This window comes from Rhinoraja longicauda, chromosome 24, assembly GCF_053455715.1.
Source record: "Rhinoraja longicauda isolate Sanriku21f chromosome 24, sRhiLon1.1, whole genome shotgun sequence".
Lineage (NCBI taxonomy): Eukaryota > Metazoa > Chordata > Chondrichthyes > Rajiformes > Arhynchobatidae > Rhinoraja > Rhinoraja longicauda.
In genome coordinates, this window is record NC_135976.1 from 20,231,536 (window position 1) to 20,257,474 (window position 25,939).

Consider the following 25,939-nt stretch of genomic DNA (forward strand, 5'->3'; position numbering starts at 1 on the left):
CATTTAGAACGGAGATGAGGAAGAACTTTTTCAGTCAGAGGGTGGTGAAGGTGTGGAATTCTCTGCCTCAGAAGGCAGTGGAGGCCAGTTCGTTGGATGCTTTCAAGAGAGAGCTGGATAGAGCTCTTAAGGATAGCGGAGTGAGGGGGTATGGGGAGAAGGCAGGAACGGAGTACTGATTGAGAGTGATCAGCCATGATCGCATTGAATGGCGGTGCTGGCTCGAAGGGCTGAATGGCCTACTCCTGCACCTATTGTCTATTGTCTATTGTCTATTGTACTCTCATCAGTTAGTGCAGTTTTGACCTCCCATCTACCTCATTGGAGACCATTGAACAATCTTTTAATTGGACTTTATCAGGCTTCAATATTATATTTTTGCACTAAATGTTGTTCCCTTTATGCTCTGCACGGAGGAAGGTCTAGTTAGTTTATTATTGTCACGTGCTGAAATACAGTGAAAAGCTTTATGTTGCATGCTATCCAGTCAAAGAAGACTACATGATTATGTTCATGCCATCCACAATACAGATAAAGGGTAGAGGGTACACATTTAGTGCAAGATAACTTCCAATTAGAGATAGCTTGATTGTATTTATGTATTGATAGTAATAATAATATTCCCTCATCTCCCACATCTGCAAGGGGATCATAGCCCTGCCATAACTGCCTACCCAACTGAACTAAGACCAAAGAGGAACAGTACATAGAGTTAACCTTCTCTTACTTTCATCCCCCCGCTCAACCACTTCGCCAAAGCTTCTCAAGCCCAGGCCTCAGCACCTACCCTCAATCACGGCACCTCAGCTCCACTTCTCCCAAGAATGGCCACTTCCTTTCACACACTGCTGGGTGCTTACATTCTCAGAAAGTAATGGCTGTTTATTAAATCTCCTGCACTCCTCCTTCTTTTAGCTTTGCCAACTCTGTTGGTCCTGCAAAGGTATTTTAGGGATTATATAGAAAGTTAACAAGCAGGACCTTGTGTCGTAATCTCAGGATTGTGCCACACACCAGTGAGGGTGGGAATAGGAGGATGGAGCAGACGAATGCGTGGCTGAGGAGCAGATGCAGCTGGGAAGGCTTTGGTTGCTTGGACTATTGCGATTGCTTCTGGGGCAGGTGGGACCTGTACAAGAGGGACGGATTGCATCTGGACTAGGGGGGGACAAATATCTAGGCGAGATAACCACTTATGAGGTGATTGCGCAGTAATCAACCAGAACCAGAACCTGTAGGAACCATTTTGCATTTATTAGTTATTTTTGCATATTATTATACTACTGTATCCTGCTGTATTTTTGGACACTGAGGTTAATATTATGCTTACGTATGGACTGGGAGGAGCTAGGCGGGCCAGATCCTTAGTATAACTCGCTTAACATTTACATAATGCTTTAGTGTGACAACAAAGAAGCCTGTTGACAATAAGGTCAGCAAGACTAATCTTAATTACAGAAGCTTGCTAAAAGAATAAGATTTTAGTAAGTCATAAGTTACGTAGGAACGACGATTTGATATTAGATTTTTTATCAATAACACTGCCAGTTAACAACGAGTCATAATAAGTCAATGACAAGAGATATGTCAATATATTTTATTGCAACTTCAAATAAACATCTAACTACTATGTCGTGAAGATCTCTGTTGTTATTTGCGTAAGAAAGGTATCTGCTCCCGTTTCTACTTTATATGGAAAGCTGCTTTTTGTGCTTTATAAGGAAGACGAGAAGCTGCTACAATATCCTTGAAGGACTGATTTGTTAGAACTACTCGGGAGAGTGTAAACTAGTTTGACAGGGTGGCGGGACCAAAAGTTTGGGACCAGTGACTGTAATTCTATTAGTTTCAAGATAATTATAGGAAAAGATGGGAAAGAAAGTCCTCAAATATACATCCAAAATTGGAGAAGGCTAATTGCGATGGAGACAGTTGGTAATTTTGTGAAAGTTGATGGGGAGAGGCTATTTACCTGTAAAGCAATATTCAGCTTTCAAAAATGAAATGGGGAGAGTATAGAGAAAACATATTCCTCTTAGAGTGAAGAACTCTAACCATGAACATATTGAATGGCAGTGCTAGCTCGAAGGGCCGAATGGCCTACTCCTGCACCTATTTTTCTATGTTTCTATCCCTGTCAACATATGCTGCCTGACCGTCTCAGTGCATAACAGTGTACAGGTGAATCATATGTACAGCCTAATGCAGCATATCACCAGGTATTGAAAGGCTGAGAGTGGTTTCTCTGGTGAAATGTACTGGCGAAGTGTAGGCAGAAAGGGTAAAATAACAGGAAAACGATTGACAATAGGTGACCCTCCTTGAGCCTTGGGTTTAGGGTCCCAGGAGCCTTGGGGAGGTGTAGATAGTCCATGGTGTCTTCCCGCAGCCCTGGGGAGAGGTTCTCAGGACCCATCACTACATCCATCTCTCTGGGTGGGGTCTCCCTGGATTTTTCACGGGTCTTCCCTCAGTCCTGACCTCTGGACTTTCCCCCGGGATGTAAATAAATGAAAACTAAAACTGGGACGAATGTCCCTGGATCGGCTGTGGGAACATCAGTGTATACACAGTCAGTAACATGGAGCACAGAGCAGGGATGGTCACAAGCCACAGTCTGGGACAGAGAGCCAGGGAGACTGGGGGTAACGGGTCTGGATGTGGGGTCACTGGTCACTGCAGAACCCCTGGTGTTCAACACGGTTCCTCCTCACTGGGCTGGTGGGAAAAGGACAAATGTTCCAGTGGGAGAGAAACTCACCCCCATCATCCTCCCTGTGCACTGGAGATGGGCATCGTTCTCCAGTAACTGGGCATGTGCAGAGGCACTCGCTGTAAAATGGAAGCAGTAGGTATCTGTGAACTGGGATCTTTCACAGGGGGTGTCTGAGCTGGAGTCTCTCTCTCCTAGGTGGTGTCTGAGCTGGAGTTGCTCTCTCAGGGGGCGTGCGAGTTGAAGTCTCTCATGGGTATCTGTGAGCTGGGGTCAACTAACACGGGGTGTCTGTGAGCTGGAGTCTCTTTGTCAGGGGGTGTCTGTGAGCTGGAGTCAACTAACACGGGGTGTCTGTGAGCTGGAGTCTCTTTGTCAGGGGGTGTCTGTGAGCTGGAGTCAACTAACATGGGGTGTCTGTGAGCTGGAGTCTCTTTGTCAGGGGGTGTCTGTGAGCTGGAGTCAACTAACACGGGGTGTCTGTGAGCTGGAGTCTCTTTGTCAGGGGGTGTCTGTGAGCTGGAGTCAACTATCACGGGGTGTCTGTGAGCTGGTAACACCCTATCGAGTCCTTTCTTCAATCGCAGTGACTCCATCAAGTCTGTAGGACAGAACAGAGGTGAGATCAGTGAGTGCCCATTGACAGATATTTCCCAGTGTTCCCAATCGAACCACTGTTCTCACATAAAGCAGCACCTTGATACTCATTGGCCCTGCCGCTCCCTGCCCCACTCGGCCCATGCACCCCGCGATCTCACCCTCGTGAGTCTGTCCATTCAGAGACGCAAACGTGAAACGTGAAAAGCATGAAATGCCACAGAAAATATCTTGGCGAGAAAACACAACCCTTCCCCAACCTCACAAATGGCTTGTGTGGGGACAGTGTACTCCAGTAAGTGGGTGTGTGGGGGCAGTGTACTCCAGTAACTGCGTGCATGGGGACAGTGTACTCCAGTAAGTGGGTGTGTGGGGACAGTGTACTCCAGTAACTGCGTGCATGGGGACAGTGTACTCCAGTAAGTGGGTGTATGGGGACAGTGTACTCCAGTAACTGGGTGTATGGGGACAGTGTACCCCAGTAACTGCGTGCATGGGGACAGTGTACTCCAGTAACTGGGTGTATGGGGACAGTGTACCCCAGTAACTGGATGTGTAGTGTATCTCAGGAACGGGGTGTGCTTGGAATGAATGAGGCTTCAGAGAATTGAATCTTGCCTGGTCCATCACAAAGTTCAGCTCCCAATCATCAAAGGGATCTACAGGCAGCACTGCGTCGGGAAGGCATCTAACATCAGAAAGATCCATAGTCTCATTTATTGCTACCATCAAGATGAAGGTACAGGATTCTGAGTGCTGTGTTATAGCTTCCAGGGACAGCTTCTTCCCACCCACCGCCTGAATCTTGAACAACTCTGCACAACCTGAAACACAACACTATTTATTTAACCTTAATTTGTTGTGTTGTTGCATTTAATGCGCCTGTAAAGCTGTAGCAAGTACGAATTTCATTGTTCTGATCCTGGACAATTAAACATTGGAATCTCAAGTGGGGACACTGTATCCCTGTAACTGGTCCCCACTGGTGGTGTGTGGAGACAGTTTACCCCAGTAACTAGGTCTCTATCCTGGGATAATCCTGGTGAGGATATGGGGATGATTTATTGTGTTACTGCTCTGCCATCTCCCACTCTGGGCTGCCTGTTTGATATCCAGCAGTCCTCTGCTGAGGACCTTTCTGCTACTTACGGTTACTGTCCGTCGGGATGTTGTGGGCATTCTTGGTGGTTGTTTCTGGTTTCCGCAGGACTGTGGAGGGAGAATACAGGTGACGAGGCACCGTTCAGTGACCTGCTCCCTGGAACCCTCACCCCTTTGAACCTCCTTTCTATTGTACAATCCCCTCCTCACAGCTGCTACACCTCTGACCCCGACCACCTCCTCCTCCAGCCCCTCCCACATTCTTCTAACCATTCCCCTTTTCTGCCCATTGCCTTTTATACTCACCACTGCCCCCTCTCCTCACACATCCCCTTCACCTCCCCCATCCTCTTGCCCACACTCTCGCCCAGCTCCTCCCATCCCTTGCTATTCCCTCCCTGAGCGACTGACCCCACACTCCCCTGATCGGAGCAGACACTCACGGGTAGCGAATGAAGCACGCTGGTCTGGTTCTTCTCGGCACCAGTTGGCCCAGCCCTCACACAGCATATCCCACGTCACTTGTGCCCCGCGCCGTCTGCAGTCGTAACAGATGCAGATGCTCACAATAAACCCAAGTACGATCAGAGGTATCACCCACCACGGCAGGTATCCTGTAACTGGTGAGGAGAAAAGACTCAGTGACTCCAACCCCATCGTCTCACCCAGTGACACGGGGTGGACAGATCCACTCCCATCTCCCCCAGTCACATGCCCCCACGGCCACTCCCATCTTTCCCACTAAACCCCAAACCAGTGCCTGCCATCCTGATTCCTCTCGCTGTGCAGCCAGGCCTGTTGGGCACGTCCGAGTGGCCAGGACCACATCAGCAACGGGTCGCCCAGCCACAGTAGCTCAACCCTCTCCCATCTGCCACACGCCCTCACCCCATCTTATACTCCAACCCATCCCCTCCCTCACATTTCACTGCCACCTATACTGACATTTCTTTGTCTCTCAGGTCTGATGAAGAGTTCCTCATCTGAAACATGAACTGTTTCTCTTTCCACGGATGCTTCGTACTTTTGGGAAACTGCAGTGTTTTTTTATTTTCTCTCCCCTCGTTCTCCTCCTACACCCTCCATCTTCCTCAATCGCCTCAAATCTCCCCAGACATCACTTCAATCCCTCTTACACCCTCTGTCCTCTTTCACTCTCTATCCAGAGTAATACCCCTCTGGGATACTCTGCAATACCACACTATCCTCTCCAATCACTCCCCCACCCCCTCCATATATTACCCCAGTTTCTGAGTTGGACCACAGTTGTTATCTTTTTTAAAGGAAATTCCATGATTACGAGCATCACACTAGTACAGTATACAATACAATTGTATACATACAGGTACACAGGATTGTATTCATGCAGTATACAAATAACAAACCTCAAGTTACAACATCCTTATCTTGACACACTTGAGCCTCTGCAGTGTCCACTGCTCCCAAACAGCCTCTAAGGGGCCAGTGGATGCTACACATTTACTTTCAATGATACCCAAATATGGACATAACTTCTGAAGAGGAACAAGTAGACAACAGACAATGGAAATAGACAATAGATGCAGGAGTAGGCCATTTGGCCCTTCGAGCCAGCACCGCCATTCAATGTGATCATGGCTGATCATTCACAATCAGTACCCCGTTCCTGCCTTATCCCCATACCCCCTGACTCCACTATCATTAAAAGCTCTATCTAGCTCTCTCTTGGAAGCAACCAGATAATTGGCCTCCACTGCCTTCTGAGGCAGAAAATTCCACAGATTTACAACTCTCTGAGTGAAAACGTTTTTCCTCTTCTCCGTTCTAAATGGCCTACCCCTTATTCTTAAACTGTGGCCCCTGGTTCTGGACTCCCCCAACATTGGGAACATGTTTCCTGTCTCTAGCGTGTCCAATCCCTTAATAATCTTATATGCTTCAGTAAGATCTCCTCTTATTCTTCTAAATTCCAGCGTATACAAGCCTAGTCGCTCCAGTCTTTCAATGTGATCATGGCTGATCATTCACAATTAGTACCCCGTTCCTGCTTTGTAGTCAGGGCAGAACGTTTGACTACCCACAGCTGCACCTGTGAATTGCCATCTGGGCTGGGCCCAGGAGCAGACCAATGAGGAAGTCCCCTAACAGACCCACCAACTCCCCCAGGTCCACACCGGGTGCCCAAAGATCAGGAGCACGGTCTGAAATGCAACCAGTACATGAGGAGCAAACCTTCCAATATGCAAACAGAGGCTGCAAACTCTCACACACCATGAACATGTTAAACTGATTTTTTCAGGCCTTAGAAGTGACAGACACTGGAGAAACTATGAATCGCCTCACTCTACATCCTACCTCAGGCAGACTTTAATCGGACTATGGAAGAATTGAGCACCGCGATCATAAGCGCAATAGAGCGTATACAATGCCTTTCATTATAAATGTGACATGTTGCATTTTGGGAAGATAATTGTCATGCATTTTCCGGAGTCTAACCAGGATAGGACCTACACAGGGCTCTGGGGAGAGGTGTAGAGCAATGGCATCTAAAAGTGCAGGTACATAGTTCCTTGAATGTGGCATCACAGGTAGACAGGGTGGTCGGGAAGGCTTTCAGCACACTAGGTTTCATTGGTCAAGTATCAAATGTAGAAGTTAGAAGATGTAGAAAAGAACCGCAAATGCTGGTTTAAATAAAAGACAGACAAAAAATGCAGGAGTAACTCAGAGAGACAGGCACGATGCTGTCTGGAGAGAAGGAATAAGTGACGTTTCGGTTTGAGATTCTTCAGACTGATGTCAGGGGAGTGGGCGGTACAGAGATAATATGTTGTCAGAGACAGTAAGACTGGTAGGAAAACCGGGAAGGGGGAGGGGGTAAAGAGAGAGAGGGAAAGCAAGGGCTACTTGAAGTTCGAGAAGTCAATGTTCATACCACTGGGGTGTAAGCTGCCCAAGCGAAATATGAGGTGCTGTTCCTCCAATTTGCACTGGGCCTCACTCTGACAATGGAGGAGGCCCAGGATAGTAAAGTCAGTATGGGAATGGGAGGGGGAGTTAAAGTGTTGAGCAAACGGGAGATCAGGTAGGTTTAGGCGGACTGAGCGGAGGTGTTCAGCTAAACGATCGCCGAGCCTGCGCTTGGACTTGCCGATATACAGGAGTCCACACCTAGAACAGCGGATACAGTAGATGAGGTTGGAGGCGGTGCAAGTGAACCTCTGCCTCACTTGAAAAGACTGTTGGGGTCTTCGATAACCCAACATTCTTTAGGGAACGGGGGTTCCCCTCTTCCATTATAGATGAGGCTCTCACTAGGGTCTCCTCGATATCCCGCAGCTCCACTTTTGTTCCCCCTCCCTCACCTTCCACCCATGAGCCGTCGCATACAGCATATAATCCTCCAACATTTTTGCCACCTACAACGGGTTCCCACTACTAGCCAAATCTTCCCATCTCCACACCTTTCTTATTTCCGCAGAGGCCGTTCCCTCCACAACCAGGTCAACTCATCTCCACCCAAACCACCCCCACCCCAGGTACTTTCCCCTGCAACTGCAGGAGATGTAACACCTGTCCCTATACCTCCCCCCTCGACTCAGTCCAAGGACCCGACAGTCTTTTCAAGTGAGGCAGACGTTCACTTGCACCTCCTCCAACCTCATCTACATCCTCTCCATATCCACTCTAACCAGTCCTTTCACTATTCGGTTAGTTTCAATGTGGCCCCCCCTCATCCTCCTAAATTCCAACTAGTAGAGTCCCAGTGCCGTCAAACGATCATCATATGTTAACCCAATCATTCCTGGGATAATTCTCATAAACCTCCTCTGGACCCTCTCCAACGCGAGCAGGTCCTTCTTCAGAAATGGGGCCCAAATCTGCTCATAACACTCCAACTGCGGTCTGACCAGTGCCTTACAAAGCCTTAGCATTACATCCCTGTTCTTATATTCTGGTCCTCTCGAAATATATGCAATCCTTACTGTTGATTCTGAAACAGTTAAAGTAATTATAAAAGAATCAGGTCACAAAATGGATGCCTGTTTCTTCTTGCACATTGTAAATTGCTTAACTAAGCAGAAAGGGGGTGAGCTGTGTTTAACCTTGGGAAGTACAGCATGTACTTTTATGAAAAAACTGACCTTTAGTTGGCTTTGCTAATAAAGACTACTGTTTTACCACTAACTTTGTTGCATTCTTGTCTGTCTAGAGAAAATGAACTTTAACAATTCGACTTGCAAATGAACATTTTGAGAATCCTGTGCCAGCTCTCTCAAGTCCCGTTAAACCTCCATTTTCTGAATTCTCTGTCCATTTAGACAATAATCTATGCCTTTATTCTTACTACCAAAATGCATGACTCCACACTTTGCTCCTCTGTATTCCATCCGCCACTTCTTTGCCCACTCTCCCAACCTGTCCAAGTAATTCTGTAGAGTCCCTGTTTTCTATACACTACCTGCCCCTCCAACTATCTTTGTATCATCTGAAAGCTTGGCCACAAAGCTATCAACACCCTCACCAGACCCACTATCCATGCTGGTATATTTGAATTTGAATATAGTTTATTGTCACGACCACCAAGGTACAGCTTTTGTTGCATGCTAACAAGTCAGTAGAAAGACTGCTGGACTTAATATCGTGGAGCTCATGGACCCTTTCAGGGATCGACCTTGGAGCTCCAACCGCGGGAGCCTGCGGACATTAACAAGGAAGTTGGTTAGGGACCGACTTCGGGAGCTCCAGGCCGCAGGAGCTGCGACCTCCACGAACAAAGGAGCTTTGACCGCCCCAACATGGGGGCTTCGATCGCTGGCTGCGGGAGCTTCGATCGCCCCAACTGCGGATGGTTCCATTGCCCCGACCGTGGGAAAATGAAGAATGAAGAAGTTTAGACTTTAATGCCTTCCATCACAGTAAGGAATGTGGGGGATCCACTGTGGTGGATATTTATGGTAACTTTTATGTAGTTATGTGTCTTGTTGCTTTTTTCAGCATGACTATATGGTAAATCGAGTTGCACTGTACCTTAATTTGTACACGTGATAATAAAATGCCTTTGAATCTTTGAGCACACTAGAGACAATTTACACTTATACCAAGTAAATTGACCTACAAACCTGTACATCTTTGGAGTGTGGGAGGAACCCGGATACCCGGATACCCGGATAAAACTCACGCAGGCATAGGGAGAACATACCTATACATAGCTCTGCTCCTTCTTCAAAGAGTGTTGATACCCCATCATGCACCTCCGGAATACTCTGGATGCAAGTCCTTTTTGCATCCTGAGCATTCTCTCGTGAACTCTGCCCACACCAGATGCAGGAGATACATGCCTGTGAAATGCGCAGGCAATCGATCCGAGACCACCAGGTGGAGTTAGGATGGAGATTTTAGCAGATGTCCACCAAGTCAAAGGAATCAACCAGTGTACTCCTGCTGTCAAGATCACCATAGCCAGTCTGAACATCAACAATGACAGGAGACCTCTTTGCTGGTTTCATTACATCTTGGTGCTCAGGGATGGGAGACACAGTGCATTCAGAAAGTATTCAGACCCCTTCATTTATTCCACATTTTGCTCTGTTACAGCCTTATTTTAAAATGGATTAAATTCTTTTTTTTTAATCATCAATCTACACAAAATACCCCGATTGAGTTCCTTCAACACTTTGTGCTATTTTTTTGTAAACCAGCATCTGCAGTTCTTTGTTCCTTCAAGAGATGGTTGTTGACTTTAGGAGGGAAAAGCCAAGGATCAACAAACTTGTCTTCATCAATGGGATAGAAATGGAAAGTGTCACAGCCTGATGTTCCTGGTCCCAACAAATCGATGAAATCATAAAAATAAACTCCCTGGGTACGAAGGAATCTCTGCTTCTTTCTAAAACCCAATTCCCCCTTTGGCACTCACCAGATGTGGTCTGTTTACAGACGTCCCTCAGCTGGATCTGTGCCGTGCCATCACTGGCCGGGTTCCTGGCCTCACACTTGTACACAACGTCCCTGACCTCTGTTGTGTGATGAACCTTTACCGTCTCTCCGTGTCCCCGGAGGTGATGGGTGCTGTCGTTTCCCAGAACTTCTCCTCCCCTCCACCACCTGAAGCTGGTGGGGTCGCCGGAGGTCACGGAGCAGATCAGGGTGAAGTTGCAGATGCCGGTGTCCTGAACCATGATCTGTGTTCCTGTCACATGCTCTGGGGATGGGACGAAGAAATTAAAGATGAGTAAAAGACCTAGTTGTGGACACCTCGACAACCAACAACCCGCCCCCAACAGATGCAGGTGAACTTTAAGCCGATCCCAATCATTTCCACCCACCAGTTTAACTCTCCCCTCCCCCCTTTAGTTCAGACAGTTGTCTCTGGAGGAAGTCTACACGTGTGCTGTGCCCCTTTCCCGACCACTGCTCGCGCTCATCCACAAACTCCCCACTGTGTCCTGTTTATGGCTCTGTATCCTTGGAATTTTCTCCAGTTCCATACCTTTTTGTCAATAGTTAAAATAGAAATAAAAGCAGGAGAAGGCTACTCGGTCCCTTGTTTTTCCTCCCACATTCAATAAGATCACGGCTGATCTTTTCCTTCAGCACCAGTTTCCTGCACGGTCCCTCGGTTTTCATCACACACACAACCCCAAGGATCTGTCTTGAATGTGCTCAGAAACTGGGCCCCCACAAGGTTCAGCCCCTCTGGGTGAAATATTCTCCATGTCGGTCCTGAATGGCCGCATGGATTTTCTCTGGGCGCTCTGGTTTCCTCCCACACCCCAAAGAAGTTGACACAAAAAGCTGGAATTACTCAGTGGGTCATGACAGCATCTCTGGAGAAAAGGAATAGGTGACATTTCGGGTCGAGCCCCTTCTGATGAAGCAGGGTCTGAAGAAGAGGCTCGACTTGAACCGTCACCTTTTCTTTTCTCCAGAGATGCTGCTTCACCCGCTGAGTTACTCCAGCTTTTGTATCGATCTTCAGTTTAAACCAGCATCTCCAGTTCCTTCTTACACAGGTTTGCAGATTAATTGGCTTCAGTAAAATTGTAAATCGTCCCTAATGCCCAGGATAATGCTAGTGTGCACGGGGTGATTGATGGTTGGCGCGGACTCGATGGGCCGAAAGTGACTCTCAGATGGTGGGTCCTGGCTCCAGACACCCCAGCAGGGGAAATCCCCCTCACCACACCCACCCTGCTGAGCCCTGGAAGGAAGTTGCAGTGAGATCATCTCATCTTCCTCTCAATTCCAGAGTCTGCTTCATCCTTCCATGGGACAAACCCCCTAGTCTCGGGAATCGATCTGGTGGACCCTTGCTGCACTTCCTCTGACACCATTAGATCCTTTCCCAGGGTGGAGGGGGTACAAGACCTGTCCACAATATTCCAGGTGTGCTGTCACCAGCACTCTGCTGATGAATTGCTGGCTGTACCTGTGGGGTAACTTTCACTGATTCCTGTGCAAGGTAACCCCGATTCTTCTGAGCAACAACATCTTTCAGTCTCTCGGCCTTTAATAATGATTCTGCCTTTCTATTATCCCTACACTGTGGATGGTCACATCTTTCCATGTTATAATGCTGCCGTGTCCCTGCCCATGCATTTATCCTAACCCTATCTTCCAAAGATTTTCTACATCCACCTCACAGCCCCCACTGCACAGAGTGTTAGAGCTTGGATATGTTACACTCAATTCCCCCGTCCATTACAGGGATACAGATCCCTGCAGCACCTCATTGGTCGCGATCTCCCAACATGAAAATAGCCCTGACATTCCTGCATTGTTTTTATTTGTTCCGCATTAACCAAACCAAACTCCACTCCAAGCTGGAAAGGGTGCAGAGAAGATTTACGAGGATGTTGCCAGGACTTGAGGGTCTGAGCTACAGGGAGAGATTGAGCGGGCTAACTCTATTCCTTGGAGCGCAGGAGAATGAGGGGTGATCTTACAGAGGTGTACAAAATCATGGAAGGAATAGATTGGGTTAATGCAGAGTCTCTTGCCCAGAGTAGGGGAATCAAGAACCTGAGGACATAGGTTTACGGTGAGAGGTACAAGTTTTAATAGGAATCCGAGGGGTAAATTTTTCACACAAAGGGTGGTTGGGGTATGGATCGAACAGCCAGAAGAGGTAGAAGAGGCTGGTACTATCGCAAAACCCCCCATTTAGATCGGTACATGGATAGGATACTTTTAGAGGGATATGAAGGGTTTTGAGGGACTGTGATGGGCACAGACCCAGACTGGGATAGCGTGCCGTGTTCCAGAGTGAATCTGGCACCATGCAGATCCTGGGTCACTCACCCTCTCTCTCATGGAGACTCAATCAGCGCACAGATCAGGGGGTGTAATCACCAAGTTATTCCAATCTGGCGAGGGGCACAGTTTTGGAAGGAAAACAAAGAATCAGAATGGAGAATAAATCATAAAGGACAGAGCAGGGATCTGAAGCTACAGAGACACAGATTAACAAGGTCATGGAAAGCAAATTAGTTCAGTCCACCAAAGTAAGATCAAAAGAACAAAAAAAGGAAAAGGCTGCAGGTGCTGGAACCAGGAGCCAATAAAAAGCTGCTGGGAATCTCAGGGGTCATCTTCCGTGCGCGGTACAGTAGCGCAGTGGTAGAGTTGCTGCATTCCAACAGCAAAGACATGGGTTCAATCCTGACTATGGGTGCTGTCTGTATGGCGTTTGTATGTTCTCCCTGTGACCACATGGGTTTTCTCTGGGTGCTGCGGTTTCCTCCCCCATTCCAAAGACCTGAAGGTTTGTAGGTTAATTGGCATCCATAAATTGTCCTTAGTGGGTGACCGTTGGTTGGCGTGGACTAGATGGGCCGAAGGGCCTGTTTCCACACTGTATCTCTAAACTAAACTAAACTAAATTAAACTAATCTGTGGAGGGACATGAATTATTGATGTTTTGAGTCAAGATTGTGACTCAGGGCTGAGAGCGTGGAGGAGAGATGGCCAGGGCATGGAAGTGAGAGTGTGGGGTGAGTCAGGAGTTGGCAGACCATACAGAGAGCATGGCACACAGTTCTGGTTCCCGTATCCTTGGGTTACACTGGTGAGACATGCAACTGGTTCTGGAGCACAGATCTTCCATACTATAGGTTTGATGTTGTCCCCAGGACTCTCAACCATTTCCTGGGATCGCATGGACCCAACTGAATAGTCTGGTGACAGTTCTGTGTTGGAGGGATTTCAGGATGGAGATCATCCACTCAGCACCCCAGGGTGAACATGTTTGTGGATGATCAGCCTTGTCTCCAGCACTAAAATGCTGGGTCCCCGCATCGCTGAGGATGGGGATGTTCTTGGAGACACCTCACCACATGAGCCGTTGAATTGTCCACCACTCGTCATGACCAGATACAAGATGACAGTAGAGCTGTGACCTGAGCCATGGGCAGTGCGGCCCCTTAGCTCTGTTTCATGCGGCTGTTTTTGCTGATGAGCTTGCACGTCGCCGTGTGTTGCAGCTTCATCCAGCTGGCACCTCGTGGTGTTTATCTCCACCTGGTGCTGATTCCAGCATGTCCTCTGCGCTCCTCAGGGAACCAGGGTTGACCCCCTGGGTGACAGTAATGGTGGTGTGAGGGATGTGCCAGGCCACGAGATTACAGGCTGTGTGGAGGACATTTCTGCTGCTGATAGTCCACAACACCCCATGAACCCCAGTTTTCAGCTGTCGGGCCTGTTCTGACAGTGCTCAGCACCTCCAGCCTCGGAGCTACGAGGTTTCCCATTGAAGGTGCGATCCCTCGCGGCCCCTTGCCCAGTCTCCAGTGGGTCTGTCCCCCAGCCTGGCACTGCCCTAGTCCCAGTACACTGGAACCATCACCCCCCCACTCTGGACACTGGCAGTTAGTGGGGTTAAGTAAACAATGCACAGTATCAGCCCTCACCCATTTATGTGGGATGGGGGGTTTCATAAAATGGTCAAACCCGGGCCCCTCGATGGCAGTCTCACTTACCGTATACGTCCAGTCGGACACTGGATATATACTGTTTTCCCGTATCCAGTGTCATAGTTACCTCGTAATCTCCGGTGTCCTGTGTCCGTAGATTTATAATTTCCAGACTGAGGTCATTGGGATGAAAATCCACCCGTCCCGTGTACTTAGTGTCATAGGTTTTAGTTTTCCCGTTCACGTATTCCATTATCCTGGTGTTGGATGATATGTGTTTCCACACAACCTCAAGATTGCGCGCTCCACCTGGAAGCCCAGAAGGTAACAAGGCCTTTTGTCCCACAGTTCCGATCACAGCCCCAATACCATCTGAGGAGACAAGAGAGGCAGTCAGCAGGAGAGCACAGTAACTGGAGGAGGAATCGGAGCTGCGAGAATCACAGACCACAGGAGCAGGCCATGCGGCCCATTGTCTTGCTCCCGGCTCTAGGGTTGCCAATTTCCTCACTCCCAAATATGGGACAAGGTGACGTTACTGCCCCGTGCCCCACGTGACCTCACCCAGCCAACTGCCACCTGCTCCTGCTCCTGCTCCACCAATGGGTGGCCGCCCGGGCCGGGAGGCGGGTTGGTGGCACAGCGGTAGAGTTGATGCCTTACAGCGAATGCAGCGCCGGAGTCCCGGGTTCGATCCCGCCAATGGGTGCTGTCTGTACGGAGTTTGTACGTTCTCCCCATGAGCTGCGTGAGTTTTCCCCGAGATCTTCGGTTTCCTCCCACACTCCAAAGACGTACAGGTTTTTAGGTTAATTGGCTAGGTAAATATAAAAATAGTCCCTAGTGGGTGTAGGATAGTGTTAATGTGCGAGGATTGCTGGTCGGCGCGGACTCGGTGGGCCAAAGGGCCTGTTTCTGCGCTGTATCTCTAATCTAAACCTCCGTTAGGTGGCGCCCGGGCCTCCGGACCTAGACCGTCCGGAGCTAAAATGTCGGAAACCTAGTGTGTCAGAACCTAAACTGTCAGGACCCACAGCATCGGGGCCTACAGTGTCGGGGCCTATAGCGTCCCCCAGGCCTAATACCGTATTAGGCCCCGGGGGGGCTGTAGACCCGGATGCTGTAGGCCCTGACACTGTAGGCCCCAACGCTGTAGGTCCCGACACTCTAGGTTTCCAACATTTTAGCTCTGGATAGTCAAGGTCTGGAGGCCCGGGTGCACCTAACGGAGGTTGCCTAGCAACCCGCCTTCCGGCCCGGGCGGCCGCCATTGGTGGAGCAGGAGTATGGGGCCACTGGCTGGGGGAGGTCACGTGGGGCGCGGGGCGGTGACCTCAGCCTTAGTCCCTTATTTAGGAGTGTGGAAGTTGGCAACCCTACTAATATGGGACAAGGGCGGTGTCTTACGGGACAAACTAATTTAGCCCAAAGTACAGGATGTCCTGGCTAATACGGGACAATTGGCAACCCTACCCGGCTCTGTTAGAGACCCGGCCCACAGTTCCTACGTCACACAGTGAGCCCACGGGGGGAACAGATTGAAGACTCTCAGGACCCGGGGCTGAGGAAGGAAGTTACCGTCTGCAGCCAGATATCGACGGACGGATCGGGGGGGCTCAGACACGGCTAATGGGACCCAGTCTGGAGATGAGGGGGAGGGATTGGGCAGAGTTAACATGGCGAGGGAACACGAGGTAAATGAGAGAGTGGCTGGTGTGGGGGGTGAGAGGGAGCTTGAGGCAGATCCTTGGAATGCATGTTCACAGATCCCTGAAGGAGGTGGGACAGGTGGTGAAGAGGAGGGGATCACTGCCTTTGTTGGCTGAGATCCAGGAATGTGAATGGGGCACAGGACAGGTTTGGAGTGGGGTTGGTCACATCAGGGAAGGGGGAGTAGATTTACGTGGTTGGGGCAGGGTGATGAGATGTATAAAGAGAAATATTTTCCAGAGGCAGAAGTAGGATGATACCATTCAGATCCTCAAGTGTACACCTTGCAAAAGATCATAGCTTATCATGTTCCTGCTGGACTGGAACTTGGGTGAACCCTGATTTGCCCACTAATGGAACCTGGAGTCAATGCCCCGTCCCTCTCACCGGTCTGCTGGGAGTGAACCATTGCCCTTCCCACAGTTGTACTGGAACCAGAAATTAACCTCTGCCCCCACCCCTCCCCACCACTCTACTGAGAACTGGGTGTAACACCCTTCCCCTTCCCCCTCTGCTGTACTGGGAACTGGCTGTGAAACACTCCCCTCCCCTCCCCACTACATACTGGGAGCTGGTAATGCACCCCTCACTCCACATTGTTGAACTGGGAACTGGGTGTGACCCCCTCCCCACTACTGGACTGGGAACTGGGTGTGACCCCCTCCCCTCCCCACTACTGGACTGGGAACTAGGTGTGACCCCCTCCCCTCCCCACTACTGGACTGGGAACTGGATGTGACCCCCCTCCCCTCCCCACTACTGGACTGGGAACTGGGTGTGACCCCCCCTCCCCTCCCCACTACTGGACTGGGAACTGGGTGTGACCCCCCCTCCCCTCCCCACTACTGGACTGGGAACTAGGTGTGACCCCCCCTCCCCTCCCCACTACTGGACTGGGAACTGGTAGTGAACTCCTGCCCTCTCAACCAAAAATGGGAGCAAACTGACATCTGCCCATCTGGCCTCACCTACTACACTGGGCACTGTAATCAGCTCCACCCTTCCCCACTGTTGTACTTAAACCGTGGTCACTGTTCATTGCTGCCCTGCGACTTGGAGAGAACTCCCACCATCCCCACTGCTGTAGTGGAAATCTGGAATGATCCACTGCAACCCCTGTTATGCCCGGGGCCTACCTTGGTTCCTGGGCTTGATATCCTGTTTACCCCCCTCTCCTTTCTTAAACAGTGCAGTAATATTTGTGTAAGTTCCGACTTGTGGGAACTGTTCCAGCATCTATGGAAGTTTGGATGATTACAATCCAAAGTCATCGCCGTCAACCCTGGGATTCAGGTGATTTGATCCTGGGGATTTGACACCTTTCAATTTCATTTCTCCAACACAATTTTTCACTAATGTACTTTTTTAAAGCACTTCATTTACTCCAGTGGTCATCAACTATTCCCAGGATACGAGGTGTTGTCTTTGTGATGACCGACACAAAATAGTTACTTAACATCTCTGCTATTCACTCGTTCCCCCCCCCCCCCCCCCCCCACGCAATAAAATGTCTCCTCGGCCTGTGATGGACCCATTGAAACTTTTGTCTGCTTTGTACACATATTCAGAAACTCTTGTTTTCATGTTTCTCATGAGCCTCTTCCTCTACTTTACTTCCCCTTTATTTACACATTGCTCCTCTTCTGCAGTTTCCTACCCATCATAGCCAGCTCATGGCTCGTGACCCCCAGGTTGCAATGTTTAAATTTGTGACTGATTCAGATTGAATTACAATACTTCCATGCTTTCAATTCTTTCTTAAGTGATCATTCTTCCCTTGACTTTAGAGATACAGAGCAGAAACAGGCGCTTCAGCCCACCGAGCCGTACACTCGCACGATCCTACACACTAGGGGAAATGTACAATTTTACCGGCCAGTAACCTACAAACCTGTACGGCTTGGAGTGTGGGAAGAAACCGGAGCACCCAGAGAAAACCCACCTGGACACAGGGAGAACGTACAAACTCTGTACGGACCGCAACCGTACAGGATCGAACTCAGGTCTCTGGCGCTGTCAGGCAGCAACTCTACCACTGCGCTAATATGTCGCCCTCAGACTTGACTAATGAATACCAGATTATCAATTAACTTTTCCATTTTACACAATACTGGGTCTAAAATTGCCCTCTCCATCATTGGTTCCTGAACATGTCGAAATATAAAACCATCCTTGCGTTTGTTCCTCTATGGAGTCATCAAAATAGGCCCTTTTGCTCAACAAGTCTAGGCTGAACAAGTTGCCAAAGTGAGCAAATCCAACGCCTGCATTTCGACTACATCCCTCAAAATCTTTCTTATCCGTACACCAGTCTAAATGTCTTTTAAATGTCATAATTATATCTGCCTCTATTGGCAGCTTGTTCCATATACATACCACCCACAATGCGAAAAAGCTGTCTCTAAGATCCTTTTAAAATCTTTCTTCTCTCACTTTAAATATATTCCCTTTAGATTTATATTCCCCTACTCCGGGTCAAGACTATGGTTATTCACTTTATCTGTGCCTGTCACCATTTTATAAACATCTATAAGCTCACCCCTCAGCCTCTTATGCTCCAGCGTAAAAAATTGTAGCCTACCCGGCCTCTCCTTTTTTGACTGGATAGGAAAGGTTTAGAGGGATGTGGGCCAAATGCGGGATGGTAGGACTGGTGTGAATGGGGCATGGTCGGCATGGGCAAGTTGGGCCAAAGGGTCTGTTTCTATATTGTATGACTATAACTCAAACCCACCAGTCCAGGTCACATCCTCGTAAGGTTTTTTTTTGCATCTTTTCCTGTTTAATGATATCACCTAACAGCGTTGAGATCAGAACTGCATGCTCTTCACTAGTGGCATTATCAACATCCTGTACAGCTGTAATATGCCCTGCACTCAATATCCTGGCCGATGAAAGCAAATGTGCCAAACACCTCCTTTACCACCCTGCCCAGCTGTTTTGCTACTTTCACGGAACTATGTGCCTCCACCCCAAGGTCTCTCTGTCCTACAATACCTATCTACTATTTACTATGTAAGTCTTGCTCTGGTTTGTGCTACCCAAATAAAATACTTCACATTTATTTGAATCAAACCTGATCTGCCATTCCTCAACCCACTGGCTCAGTTGATCACGATTCCATTGTAATCGTGGATAATCTTCCTCACGTCCACTACACACCAATTTTAGTTTCATATGCAAACCTACCAATAATGCCACTTGGTTCTCATCCAAATTGTTAATATAAACGATGAACAACCCAGTATCCATTCCTGTGGCAGACCTGGAGTCACTGACCTCTGGTCTTAAAGCAAATGTGGACCACTCCCCAGCCTCTTATACCATCAAGCCAATTTAATCTCCAATTGGCCCCCGTGTGATATAACCATCTGGACCAGCCTACCAAGCGATACCTTGTCAAAGGCCTTGCTAATGTCCACGTTGGCAACATCTATCATGCTATCTTCATCTTTCTAGTCACCTCGTCAAAAACTCAATCAAATTCCTGAGACACAAATTCTCAAGCACAAAACCATAATAACCATCCCTATTCAGCCTTTGTCTTTCCAAATGTCCATCCAGTCTCTCAGAATCCCCTTTAATAACATGCTCATTGATGTCAGACTCATTGGTCTATACCTCCCAGCCTTGTCGTGTAGTCCGTCTTAAATAAATACACAATTTTACCCACCCACCCTCCGGTCTGCTAACACGTCACGTTGCTATCACTGATACAAATATCTTTCCTCATAAATTCTTCGCCTCATAAATTCTTCCCTACCTTACCACAATGTTCTACGATCCACTTAATTAGGTCCTGAGGATTTACCTTTACATGTTTTAAGACCTCCAGTAATGGTGTAATGCTCCTCTGATATGATGTGCTCTCTTCAAGTCATTGCTATTGACTTCCCTGGGCTCGCTAACATGCTTGAAAGGCATAGGCATGGGAAATCATTTAGGACCTTGTCCATCTCCTGTTGCTCCACACATAGAGGATCTTCACACCACTCTCAGTCTATGAGTGGATTCAGGTCTTCCTAGCCACTGCATTCCCCTTGTCACATGCACCTCTGATTCCTAAATTAATCTAAGCCCTGTATTCCCACAGTGTCTGGGTGCTTGCACACATTCCCTCTTACCATTGATTTTTGCCACCTTCACAGTCTCTAAAATGTACAGGAAGGCTGAATTCTTCCTGAAATCAGGTAAGCAGTGTCACTCGTCTTGAACATGCCTCTCAATGTACCAGACTGCATTGCGGCCATGGCAAAGAAGGTTGTAATGTGCAATGTTACGGAGAAAGAGTTGGGGCTGCCACCACCTGTGAGGAATTTGTCCATTTTATCACCTTTGCTATTAACCTCCAGACTGTCCTCAAATTTGATTAGACTATTTCTGACACTTCTCTCCCCTTTCTATCTGTCTCATCTCAGGAAGCAAATTATCCCTTTATATTTACAATCAATCCACTGAATCCCATACGAAGACCAACGTCTTCCACCCGTCTCTTGTAAGAACATCATCTCTTTCTCTCAGTTTCTCCATCTCTACTACATCTGTTGTCAAGATGAGGCTTTCCATGCAAGTAACCTTATATGTTCTCCATTCTCAAGAAACGTGACCCCCCTTTCCGTCATCTGCATCTCCTCCATTTCCCATACTTCTGGTCTCAACCCGCCTCTTCCAGAGAGTAAAAAGAAATACTTCCCCGGTCCATACATTTCACCTTCCCATGCAAGCATTGCCACAATTTACAGGTATCTGTGTCATTTCCTCAAGACTGCAGCTTAATCTTCAAGTTTCACTCAGTATCTAAACCTGTGTCCTAGATCTGTATAAGTTTAGAGGGAGCTTTACTCTGTGTTTAATCTCTGCCCCATGTGTGATGGGACATTATATAGTGAGTTTCGCTCTGCATCCAACCTATGCCTTGGGACTGTGGCAGTGCAGAGCAGGCCCCATTGCAGAAACTTCCACGTCGCGGGGCTGGAAACTGGAAGTGTCCTGAGCTAATTCTGCTACCACCATCATCTATTGCACAAGTGATGGCTCCCACAAATTGTCGCCAGAAGCTTGCGCCCTTTTCAGGATGGACGATGACAGTGATGTAACATTTGAAACATAGATGATGGACACGAATGAAAAAGTGCAGAGCAAGAACAAGCATTGAAATTCATCAAGAAATGATAAGCCTGAAACTCAGAGCCCTTGTGAGAGATCAGAAACCGGCTGTTAAGCTGCGATACGGGAGGGTGTTTACTCAAACCATCAAATGGTGGCAGGAAGTGGTTTGCGACATATTCTGCAGGCAGTTGGGAAATATATGAAGCAGAAAATTTTGCTGAGAGAGAGAGAGAGAGAGAGAGAGAGAGAGAGAGAGAGAGAGAGAGAGAGAGAGAGAGAGAGAGAGAGAGAAGAGAAAGAGACAGACAGACTAATTTGCAGAGTGTGTGACCCATGGAAGTGATGGAAGACAAGCAGACAAAGTGAGAGAGACTGAGTGCGTAATAGGGGAAAAAAACATTTCTTTAGTGAGAAAGTGAGAGAGAACTCAAAAGGGAGAAAAGGAGTGACAAGATCCGACCTGCACCCTGGGAGTGAGTGATTGAATGAGGTAAACAGAGCTTTCCTGTTACTTCTGTAAGAGATGAGGAAATTCAGCATGTCTCCAATGATTCTTACAAACTTTTACAGATGCACCATAGAAAGCATATTTTTGGGTTGCATGACAACTTGATTTGTGAACATCTCTGCACAAAAAATTTGCAGTAGATGTCACCCAGTCCACCACACAGACCGGCCTTCCTACATTTAACCCTCATGCACTTTAAATTGCCTCAGAAAAGCTGCCAACAAGATTTTTAAAACTTTTAAAATTTTTTAACAACTACAGCATGGAAACAGGCCTGTTCGGCCCTCCCAGTCCACGCCGACCACTCTCCCTGACCTAGTCTCATCTACCTGCACTCAGACCATAACCCTCCAATCCCCTCTTATCCATATACCTATCCAATTTACTCTTAAATAATAAAATCGAGCCAGCCTCCACCACTTCCACCGGAAGCCCATTCCATACAGCCACCACCCTCTGAGTAAAGAAGTTATCCCTCATGTTACCCCTAAACGTTTGTCCCTCAATTCTGAAGCTATGTCCCCTTGTTGGAATCTTCCCCACTCTCAAAGGGAAAAGCCTACCCACGTCAACTCTGTCCGTCCCTCTCAAAATTTTTAAAACCTCTATCAAGTCCCCCCTCAACCTTCTACGCTCCAAAGAATAAAGACCCAACCTGTTCAACCTCTCTCTGTAGCTTAAGTGCTGAAACCCAGGCAACATTCTAGTAAATCTCCTCTGTACCCTCTCCATTTTGTCGACATCCTTCCTATAATTTGGCGACCAGAACTGCACACCATACTCCAGATTCGGCCTCACCAATGCCCTGTACAATTTTAACAATTACATCCCAACTTCTATACTCGATGCTCTGATTTATAAAGGCAAGCATACCAAACGCCTTCTTCACCACCCTATCCACATGAGATTCCACCTTCAGGGAACAATGCACAGTTATTCCCAGATCCCTCTGTTCCACTGCATTCCTCAATTCCCTACCATTTACCCTGTACGTCCTATTTTGATTTGTCCTACCAAAATGCAGCACCTCACCCCGGTCCTTCCATCTCCATTTCTAGAAGCTTTAAAGCATTCACTACCAGACTCAGAAACAGCTTCTTCCCCTCTGTTATTAGACCTCTGAACGGTCTTTCCCTAAGCTAGGGTACTGTCCGATGCACCTCTACACCATTGCAGACATTGGACTTTGTCTATTGAACTGATGCGCTACAACACTTCTTGCGTTTGAGGCAGCAGAAATTATGCAACGCCCTCCAGGCGCTGTAGCCATTGCAATGTGCTGTTGTCAACGGCCATGAGGTCTACCCCTCCATCAGAGGGACGGAGGACTGCAGTCGAAAATGACGTGCTGCGCTGTTTGCGGGTCTACTCCACACGCGCAGGCTGCTGATGGACGCAACCCCCAACAATGCATGTTGGCTTTGAACCGGCCGACCCCTGTGCGGAGCCGGTTCAGGCTCTTTGCCACTCTGCTACAACTGAGAAATATTCATTCTGTGTCTAATCATGCCCTGGGAATATGGACTGCGTAGAGTGAGGACAGATGCTGGAATCCATCAAAGAACAAATGGGTCTGAAAGCTCAGAACCCATTAGAGAGATTGGGAACTGCTGCCAAGGTGTAATGAGTTGATTCACAAACAGGGAGTGTTTGGTTAAACAATGCATCAAATAATGGCAGGAAGCATACAACAGCCAGGATTGGCTATTTTTTAATTTCGTTGTACTCGTTGCAATGACAATAAATGAATATTATTATTATTATTATTATTATTATTACCTCTGGTGAAGATGCAAGGTGGAAAATGGCATGGCTCTAAGATTTTGAGAGAAAAAAATGAAGCGAGAAAGATGAAAGATGAAGAGCGAAAGATGAAGTGAGAGAAAGATGAAGAGATAGAAAGAGAGACTAATCTGCAGAGAGAGAGAGACTGAAATAGGTGTTGGAAGATAAGCAAATAAATTGAAACACCAAAACATGTAAGGACATAGAGCTAGACAAATAAATGAGGGGAACTCAAGAGGAAGAGGAAGCGTGAGCTGGAGTTAGAGGACAGAGGTCGGTGTTTCAGGCTGTGAGCGTAAAGAGAGACGCCACACATATATATAGAAAACTTCAAAGGTTCACACACGAGTCTCTGCTCTATAACCCGAGTAAAGTAATTGAAATCTAAAATAATACAAAATGGCAGGCAGAGAGCAGTTCACCTCAAGGTGAACTATATTTTGGATCTTTATTTGGGCGTTTGGTGCCTTGGTGATTGTTGTTGGTAATATTTCAAACAATATAAAGGGAGCTTTACTTAGTATCGAAACACTGTCCTAGAGGAGGGAGATGGGAAACTGCTGGAGAAAGGGAAGTTAAACACAAAGTTAAACACAAAAGTTCTCTTTGATTAAACTTACAGTCTGAGATGGCCAGCATCAGCCAGATGTAGATTAGCAGGCACCTGAAGTCCATATCTCTACGCGTACTGCAGTGTGTGATAGGGTAGGCTTCCTCATGTACAAGTTACTTGTATGTGCACTGACTGTTGAAGCGTTGAGGTCTAAAGGCGGGGTTTGGCCCAGTGATCACATTCAGGAAGTCAAATGACAGCAACAAAATTGTGCAGGAAGAAAGTGCAGATGCTGGTTTATACCAAAGATAGACACAAAAATGCTGGAGTAACTCAGAGGGTTAGGCAGCCATTCTGTGGAAAAATAATACCTGCCATTTCGGGTCGGAACCCTTCTTCAGACTGAAAGTAGAGGTGGGGGTAGAAATAAACTGGTGGCGAGAAAAGGCCAGAACAAATTAGGACCACAACAGATGACCTCAGGAATGGTGGAGACCATAATGGCCCATTGTTCGCTAGGGAAGGTGTGATAACAAGAGGGATATCAAAATGCATACAGTGGAATTGGTAGAATGACTAGGTGGCGGAGGGGGCAAGAGAAGGGAGGAGAGGGAATGCAGGAGATACTTAATTAGAGAAATCAACGATCATTCTCCTAAGGACCTTCTACAACACTGTGGGGGCATCAGCCATTTTCTATAGAGTGGTCTGCTGGAGCAGCAGCATCTCAGCAGCGGAGGGGAAGAGACATTACAAGCTGATCAGGAAGGCCAGCTCTGTCCTGGGTTGCCCCCTTGACTCAGTACAGGCAGTGGGAGAGAGGAGGATGATGGCAAAGATAATATCGCTGCTGGACAACGACTCCCACCCCATGCAGGACACTGTCACTGGACTGAGTAGCTCCTTCAGTGACAGACTCCTTCACCCCAAGTGTGTGAAGGAGGGATATCGGAGGTCCTTCCTTCCCGCTGCTGTGAGACTGCACAATTAGCGCTACTCCCAGCAGACCAGTCAACAGACCAGTTAACAGAAACAGTAAAGAAAAAAACACAGTAAATGATGACAATTATCCTTATCTTGATTTTTATTTATAATGAATGTCTCTTGCTATCCACTTTGCTGCTGTAACACAGCAAATTTGCCCGGTGTAGGACAAATAAAGGAATATATTATTATTATTATTCCGCTGGGTTGTAAGCTGCCAAAGCAAAATATGAGGTGCTGTTCCTCCAAATTGCATGTGGCCTCACTCTGACAGTGGAGAACACCTTTCACCCCATCAGCCATCATATACAACATATCACCCTCCAACATTTTCATCTCCTTCAATGAGACTCCACGGCTAGTCACATTTTCCCACCTCCACCCCATTCTGCTTTCTGCAGACTCCCTCCGCAAAGCCTTAGTTCACTCATCCGTTCCCAACCAAACCATCCCTTCCCCATGAACTTTTCCCTGTAACATGTCCTCATACCTCCTCCCTCGACTCCATCCTGGGTCCCCGACAGTCCTTTCAGGTGACGCAGGGGTTCACTAGCACCTCTTCTAACCTCATCTACCATATCCGGTATTCCTGGTGTGGCTTCTATGTACCAGCGAGAGCAAGCGTAGACTTGGCGACTGTTTTGCTGAACATTTACGCTCAGTCCGTCTTGGCCTATATGATCTCCTGGTTATTTTAATTTCCCTTCCCATTCCCATACGGACCTTTCTGCCCAGGGCTTCCTCCACTGTCAGTTTGAGGCCGTGCGCAAATTGGAAGAACAGCATCTCATATTTCACTTGGGCAGCTTACAACGCAGTGATATGAATATTGATTTCTCTCATTTCAAGTAACTCCTGCATTCCCTCTCCTCCCTTCCCTTGCCCCCTCCCCCTCCTTAGTCATCCTTGGGGTCACAGCTCCCTGAAAATGGCAACATGTGAATAGAATGGCAAAGAAGATATGCAGTTTTAAAGGTTGCCTTTAT

At 47.7% G+C, this 25,939-nt stretch overlaps 1 protein-coding gene across 1 annotated transcript; it reads right to left on the reverse strand.

Annotated features, from left to right (window-relative positions):
- Positions 1–1,624: 1,624 nt before the first annotated feature.
- LOC144605298 (natural killer cell receptor 2B4-like) lies at positions 1,625–24,166 on the reverse strand. The gene is made up of 6 exons (XM_078420413.1): positions 24,037–24,166; positions 14,371–14,676; positions 10,311–10,595; positions 4,855–5,031; positions 4,460–4,519; positions 1,625–3,314 (listed from the first exon to the last, which is right to left on the reverse strand). Exons 1-6 carry the CDS (start codon positions 24,089–24,091, stop codon positions 2,938–2,940), a joined length of 1,260 nt encoding a protein of 419 aa, XP_078276539.1. The 5' UTR covers positions 24,092–24,166; the 3' UTR covers positions 1,625–2,937.
- Positions 24,167–25,939: the final 1,773 nt, after the last annotated feature.